We start from the raw sequence: 8,350 nt of genomic DNA, 5'->3' as shown, positions 1-8,350 counted from the left end.
ATCGAGGTTCGGTACGGGGAGGCTGAGGAGTGTGATTCCCCCTGTAGTTGGAACACACCCTGCGGTCCCCCTTCTTAAAAAGTGGGACCACCACCCCAGTCTGAGTCAATCCAGAGGCACTGTCCCCGATCTCCATGTGATGTTGCAGAGGCGTGTTAACCAGGACAGCCCTACAACATCCAGAGCCTTGAGGAACTCCGGGCGAATCACATCCACCCCCGGGGCCCTGCCACCGAGAAGCTTTTTAACCACCTCGGTGACCTCAACCCCAGAGATTGGAGAGCCCGCCTCAGAGAACCCAGACTCTGCTCCCTCATGGGAAGGCGTGTCGGTGGTTTTGAGGAGGTCTTCGAAGTATTCTCCCCACCGGCTCACAACGTCCCGAGTCAGCAGCGCCCCATCCCCACTATACACAGTGTTGATGGTGCACTGCTTCCCCCTCCTGAGACGCCAGATGGTGGGCCAGAATTTCCACGAAGCCGTCCGGAAGTCTTTCTCCATGGCCTCACCGAACTCCTCCCATGCCCGTGTTTTTGCTTCAGCGACCACCAAAGCTGCATTCCGCTTGGCCAACCGGTACACATCAGCTGCCTCAGGAGTCCCCCAGGCCAAAAAGGCTCTCATTACCCTCATTTCATATTGAAATACAAGGCATCATTTTCGATATCACCAGCTTATACCAACAATTAATGGAAAACCCTGTTGACGAGCTAGTTATGATTAGCATTTGATCATTGGAGAGATTTACCTTCAAATATTGAAAATTCACACACAAACGGCGTAGTAACACAGATAGTTCATACAAAAATTTTCACGGGCATACATTCTTCCTAAACTGTGAAAAATGTGTTTATTCAATTTATAACCTGATTTCTCTTTTGCTTACAGTAAACGAGTAGCTCTTTGTAAGCACCACACCAGACTGTCCCCAAGTGGCCAAGTCACATACAGCAGAAAAAGCAGCTCGTCATTGACTGGTTTAAAAGAAATGCTTTTTTTTTTTTCCTGACTGTGATATGAAATCAGACTAAACTTTTCCTATTTTAGGTCAATTAGAATTACAAAAAAATATTTAAATATTTGTTCACTGCCAGAATAATGTTTGGATTTATTTAGACACTTAATAGACAATACAGCCATGGCTAGAAACATTGGCACGTTTTTAGCCATGACTTGTTTTTTGTTTTATTTCTATTATTTTAATATATTACTAATGTTACTAATTCATTTTCTGGTTCTTCTTTTGTTTATTTAAACTTTAGTTTTCGTAGTTGAATAACTAAAAAGTTGTAAAATAAATGATAATCATGTTTATTAATCGTGATTTTAATATCAATCCAAATAATCTTTTTTTTTTCCCCGCATAATCACCCAACTCTAGTGTAGCGTCCCACTTCACATTGGGCAGGCACAGCACCTGGAAAGCAAACCCAAACAAACATGTCCCTCATATAAACTCTATCACTCACCATAAATACATTGAAAGATTTACAGCGTATCCATATGAACAGTGTTGGCAGTGATCGGCAGATCTCCCTCATGGATGATCAGTATCAGAATCTGCAGCATAAAACCATGATCAGAAGACCCCTACTAGGTACATTATTGCGATAACCTTGAAAAGTTTGTTGTGCCAGAATCAACCAATAAATTAGAAATGAAACAGACAAGAAAAAACGTGATTTCGAATTTCCCTGTGTTATTTATGGAACAAGACTCTTCTTCAATGAGTAGCTATAATCCTCCTCTTTCCCCTTCTTAGTTAAAGTTAATGAGCAATCATATCATATTTGTTTAGTGTTTTATTTCTTTATAATGGTGTGTTTTCTCTTACGGCACCAATTACGTTTGTAACCCGAGGTTCCACTGTACTGTGTTCATAAGGTAACAAAGGGTCCAGGGGTAATCAGTGAACCGTTAAATCAAATCTAAATATATACCAATGTCTTTGTTGAGTCTGTTAAATTTCTGTATTGTATTTGCAGTGATCAATATGCTGATCCATACCATGACTATGAAATGGAGGCCCTATGGCGAGGTGGGCAGTATGAAAACTTCCGAGTGCAGTATACGGAAGCTCCTCTTCCTTACCACTATAATGTAAGTATCCTCCATTCAGCTGTTCCTCTGCATCATGCTCACGTAATGCTGGGGTCTTTTTTGTTTTATTTAAAAAAAAAAAAAAATATTTATTAACATTTTTTTTTGACTTGGTGGCTTATTTCAAATTCATCCATCCATCCATTTTCTTTACCGCTTCTTCTCACTAGAATCGCTGGCGTGCTGGAGCCTATCCCAGCTTTCTTTGGGTGAGAGGCGGGGTACACCCTGAACTGGTCGCCAACCAATCGCATTTATTTCTAACCATTCCTTTTATTTTATGCAAGGTACCACTTAAAAAACTCTCAAGGAACCTTTGCCTTACAGTAATTGTATGACACTCATGACCAAAATTGTCAGGCCCTGGCCCACCTTTACCGAGCGTGCTAGAAGAGGAGAAGTGTACTGAATGTTAAAAAAAAATCAGGAAGGTTGCAATAAAAGTGTCATATCATGATGTAATGGCATACGTAAATGTAATGAGGGCCAGATGTGTGCAAAGCAGTGTGAATGCAGTCTAATACAAGTTCACACCAAAGGGTGTTACTTCACTACTCGTCCAGTGTGTGTGTGTGTGTGTGTGTGTGTATGTGTGTGTTGGGGGGTGGGGGGGTTAGCTGTGAAAGCCTGACCAAACTTGACCTTTAAAGAATTTTTTTTTTTTTTTTTTTTTTTGTTCAAGAAGGGCTGGAGATGTCAATCCCTGGGTGACTTGATAATTCCATAGATTGATTTTTAAAAATATTGAATGTATTACAAAATAGATTCCAATGATTTTGTTACCATTCCAGGAGCGTGAAAGGGAACGGGACCCTCGAGAGAGGCACAGAGATCGAGAACGGGAGCGAGATCATCGCGAACGGGAGCGCCGGCAGAGGGAACGAGAGAGGGAGAGAGAGCGGGAGAAGGAGCGTATGAGGCGGAAAGAGGAGTGGGAGAGGGACAGGATAAAGCGAGATGAGAAGGAGAGGCCGAAGATGCGTCCTCCTCGAGACATCCGGGAGAAGAAAGATGATAACAAACTCAAACCAGAGTCACCTTTAACTTTACCACCCAAGTAAGTAAGATTTCAACTTGATCAACCTCTAATTTTTTCAAATACAAGGAAACAGCCATGGGGACTCGAGTAATTGTGACTCGAGTCACTGTTTTGATAACTTGTGACTTGGCAAAAAAAAAACGTTAAAATCCTGAGACTGGACTAGGGAGTTAAAGGCTCTGGACTTGACAATGATGACTTGAATGACTTAATGATAAAATATAAAATTAATTACTTATGGTAAGCAAACACGTGCTAGGAACGACACTGTCATGATTGGAGGATTACCTGTCAATCAGTTAAACCCCTCGTTACAGGGAACCATCCCCCTTTTCTTATCAGACAAAATCGTCATGTCAGACGGCGCAGGAGGGGAGCAGACATGCGGCTATAAAACTACAAATGTGATGCAGGGATCTCATTTGTAGGCTTTACACGATCAGGATTTTTTGGGCCGATCAGCAAGTTTAAAAACGATCACCGATCCAATCCCAAAATTGAGCAATGTGTCTATATAAATGACTTTTTCATTTACTGTATATACTTGTGTACTGTATACTGAGTATCTTCTCTAGTCCAGTGATTCCCAACCAGTGTGCTGTGGCACATTAGTCTGCCATGAGTAATCTTCAGGTGTGCCGTGGGAAATTATAACATTTTACTTAACTGCTCAAAAAATTATTCATTGACAAGAAATAATGTATCTTTGTTCTTCTATTCATGCCCGTGAGGCATAGTGACAGACAGAACAAATAAATGCTCTTCTATTAGCTGGCAGGAAGGAGATATGAATTACTGTGGATCCACTTTTTGTGACATTTTTGTTTGTTGGTGTGCCGTAAGATTTTCCAATTATAAAATATGTGCCTTTCGCTCCATAAAGGTTGGAAATCACTGCTCGAGTCAGGTCGTGTCAGGTCAAACCAACATTACAACATGACAGAAATAATGGGAACTATCTTACTGTAGTTGAATTACTTTATTGTAATTAAATTACTTCGCACACACCGGAACTTTAAAGCATGATTCAACAGAACGGCGGCATGTTTACGCACAACTGTTAGTACTAGCACGAGCTTGCTAAGCTACATAACGTTTTGTTGCCTGCTTGTGAGCGCTATCGCATTAAAAGTACATGAACATACCGTATTTTCACGACCATAAGGCGCACTTAAAAATCTTACATTTTCTCTAAAATAGACGGGGCACGGCACGCCTTATGTGTGCACCGAGTTCCAAAATCTGTAAATGTTGTTGTGTGACGTTGATGAGCGCACCACTTGACTGACTGGGAGCATTTCCTGCTGACACGCTGCTTATATAGAGGAAAGGCGGACGTGACTGAGGACAGGGGAAAGGGTGCGTGTGAAAGAAGACGCTAAAGGCATGCCCCCAGTAGGTATATAGTGCGGGTATGTGCATTGTGCAAAACAACATCGGTTTGGCTAAGAACCCCCGAAAATGGCACCTATGAAGAGACACGCGTACGAAGCACAGTTTAAACTGCAAGCTGTCAGTTATGCGGCGGAACATGGGAATCGTGCAGACGCAAGAGAATTCAAGATCAACGAATCCATGGTACGCAAGTGGGAGGAAGCAGGAAAACGAGCTTCGCCAAGTCAAGAAGACGAACCTGAGTTTCCGCGGAAACAAGGCGAGTTGGCCCGAGTTGGAAGACCAACTCGAGCAATGGATTAATGATCAAAGAACAGCCGGGAGAAGCGTCTCTACAGTCACCATACAACTGAGGGCAATAACTCGGAGGTTGCCATCATTCCTGAAGGCTTGACGAAGGAACTCCAACCCCTGGACATCAGTGTAAACAGGGCGTTCAAAGTGAAGTTGCGAGCGACGTGAGAGCAATGGATGACAGATGGCAAACACAGCTTTACTAAGACTAGGAGGCAGCGCCGGGCGAGTTACGGCATCATATGCGAATGTATTGTGTCTGCTTGCACTGTTGTCCGAGCTTTCGCGAAAGCCGGCATCATTGCTAAACAGCCCCCCGGCAACGAGACTGACTCTGACAATGACGAGAGGGAACCCGGCATGTTTGTTGGAGAACTTGCCCAGCTGTTCATTTCGGATACAGAAGATGAGGACTTTGATGGATTTGTGGATGAGGATTGATAAAAAAAATAACGTGAGTACATTGTTAAATACTTCAATAAAGTACAACCGAACTCACTATTTACATTGTTAAATACTTCAATAAAGTACAACCGAACTCAGTTTTGCTCCCGCTGCCTTTTTAAAAACATGTTTTAGCATGCATGCATGCTACCGTATGTTTTAAGCCAGCGTATGTTTTACCATGCCTGCGCCCAATAATACGGTGCGCCTCAGTATGTGTTAAATGCAGAAATAGGCCCCGTAACTGAGACTGCGTCTTTTAATATGGTCGTGAAAATACGGTACCTGAAGCAAGCCTTAAATGAACGTAATTTCCCGAGCACCAGTGACCACCAGCACACGTTTTTCCCATTTTGTTTTTATAATACACGTGTTCCGAGCATGTCCCACCGGTAGAAAATGGATGGATAATACACGCGTCACGGTGTCTTCACCATGGTAATGAGTGTATCTGGTCGCGTTTGAGTTGACAAGATAAAGCCCAGTGATCGTAAAAGATGGGATGCGGTGGTATCGGAATACAAGATTTTATTTGAGACAATTGCGAAAGACCAAATTTGTCTTGTAGTCTGATCCACGCATTACATGTTGTCTGTCTCAGACGTGTTGTCTGTCCCACACCGCCGACATGTTTTTGTTTTTTTAAATAACTTTAGTGGTTGTCAGATATTTACAGTACTACGTCAAAACACACACAACAAAGCTAAAAATAAACTAGCTTTTGAATTCAAATATACTGTACACGATGGCGACGCAGAATAAATTCCTTTTGCGGAGCCGATCAGTGACGTCATTGATCGGATCGGCGCATTATGACATTAAAGCCGATCAATATAAAATGCTAATTATCGGCCAATACCGGTCAGGTCTGTGTAAAGTCTACTCAATTGATGTGCGTCCCGCCTCTGAGATGCACAAAAATGAGCATTGAGGCATAAAACATGATCAATCTGCGTCCATCGACACACAAACGCACAGTATTGCTTAACTACGGGTGTGTGTGTGTGTGTGTGTGTGTGTGTGTGTGCGTGCGTGCGTGCGTGCGTGCGTGCGTGTGTGTGTGTGTGTGCGTGCGCGCATGTGTGCGTGTGGGTGCGCGGGTTGCTGTGGTGCTTCAGCAAATCATTATGCATTAAAAGTACAAGTCGTATGTTGGTGCTAGCCAATCAGAGGCAGAGGACGAAGGGTTATCATTCCATAAATACAACAGAGACTTTTCTCCAGACTTGATAAATTTTGTTGTTGTGTTCACAACACAGCGAGCCGCTGGCGGGAACAACTTTGGCTCTGTAGATGCACACAACTGGGAAACCTTTGACAGCTAAGGAGCTAAACAGCTCGTTCTGGCTTGCTCGATTGTGGCGACATTGTTTAAAACAGGTCACTAACTGGGGGACCACAGTCTGCGTCCGGACCCAGAAACAGTCACATACGGACCCACATCATAGCCAAAGAAGTTGGGTAAAAGACTGAGAAACATCAGAAAATAAAGCAAGAGAGAACTTTTCAGTGGGAAGTTCCCACTGGGAGCACTTATGAAAAGTGCATATACAGTGGGTACGGAAAGTATTCAGACCCCTTCTGTTATATTGCAGCCAAAATTAACTTAAAATCATTTAAGTTAATTTTTTCCCCTCATTAATGTATACACAACACCCCGTATTGAGAGAAAAAAACAGAATTGTTGAGATTTTTGCAGATTTATTTAAAAAGAAAAATTTAAATATCACAAAGCCACAAGTATTCAGCCCCTTTGCTGTGAGACTCGTATATTTAATTCTGGTGGTGTCAATTTCTTCTGATCATCCTTGAGATGGTTCTATACCTTCATTGGAGTCAGGATGTGTTTGATTATACTGATTGGACTTGATTAGGAAAGCCACACACCTGTCTATATAAGACCTTACAGCTCACAGTGCATGTCAGAGCAAATGAGAATCACAAGGTCAAAGGAACTGCCTGAAGAGCTCAGAGACAGAATTGTGGCAAGACGCAGATCTGGCCAAGGTTACAAAAAGATTTTTGCTGCACTTAAGGTTCCTAAGAGCACAGTGGCCTCCATAATCCTTAAATGGAAGACGTTTGGGACCACCAGAACCCTTCCAAGAGCTGGTCGTCCGGCCAAACTGAGCAATCGGAGAAGAAGAGCCTTTGTGAGAGAGGTAAAGAAGAAACTAAAGATCACTGTGGCTGAGCTCCAGAGATGCAGTCGGGAGATGGGAGAAAGTTCGAGAAGGTCAACCATCACTGCAGCCTTCCACCAGTCGGGGGATTATGGCAGGGTGGCCCGATGGAAGCCTCTCTTCAGTGCAAGACACATGAAAGCCCGCACGGAGTTTGCTAAAAAACACCTGAAGGACTCCAAGATGGTGAGAAATAAGATTCTCTGGTCTTTTTTTATTTGCTGTTCTTTTGAAATGCAGCCCTACTTTAGTAAATAAGAGAACATTATAAGCACAGCCGTGCTTATAATGTTCACAGTTGTGCTTATACAGTGCCACCAGAGAGTATTCACACCCCTTCACATTTTCCACATTTTGGTTTGTTGGACTTATTCTAAAGCTGTTTTGAGAACAGTTTTCTTTAAAAAAAATAAAATAATAATTGACATAAAATATCCCATAATGACAAAGTAAAATCGTATTTTTAGACATTTGTGTAAAATTCTTTTTTTTTTTTTTTTTTTTTTTTTTTAAATAAACATTCAAAGAATAGGTACATAAGTTCACGCCCTTTGCTATGACGCTCAGGTACATCTGATTTCCACTGATCATCCTTGAGATGCTTCTAGAACTTGAATTGAATCCCCCTGTGGTAAATTCAGTTCATTGAACATCATTTGGAATGGCATCCACCTGTCTATATAAGGTCTCATATTTGGCACTGCATATCAGAGCAGAAACCAAGCAATGAAGTCTAAGGAATTGTCTGCAGACCTCCAAGACAGGATAGTGTCAAGGCACAAATCTGGGGAAGGATACAAAAGAATTTAAGCAGCATTGAAGGTCCCGAAAAGCACCGTGGTCTCGATTATTCGGAAATGGAAGAAGTTAGGGACCAGCGGGACCTTTCCTAGAT

General features: G+C 42.4%; 1 protein-coding gene across 4 annotated transcripts in view; it reads left to right on the top strand.

Moving 5' to 3' along the window:
• The window catches only part of zc3h18 (zinc finger CCCH-type containing 18), a 70,232-nt gene that overhangs the window by 39,447 nt on the left and 22,435 nt on the right, over positions 1 to 8,350 (top strand). For all 4 annotated transcript variants that reach the window (XM_061677408.1, XM_061677410.1, XM_061677409.1 and 1 more), the window contains exons 8-9: positions 1,986 to 2,100; positions 2,892 to 3,157. In XM_061677408.1, coding sequence (XP_061533392.1) covers positions 1,986 to 2,100; positions 2,892 to 3,157 — 381 coding nt within the window. The remainder of the gene's footprint in view (positions 1 to 1,985; positions 2,101 to 2,891; positions 3,158 to 8,350) is intronic.

The sequence above is a fragment of the Phycodurus eques genome, chromosome 5 (genome assembly GCF_024500275.1).
Source record: "Phycodurus eques isolate BA_2022a chromosome 5, UOR_Pequ_1.1, whole genome shotgun sequence".
Taxonomy (NCBI): Eukaryota; Metazoa; Chordata; class Actinopteri; order Syngnathiformes; family Syngnathidae; genus Phycodurus; species Phycodurus eques.
The sequence above is the reverse complement of the archived record's forward strand: the minus strand, read 5'-3'. Positions and strand labels throughout refer to the sequence as shown.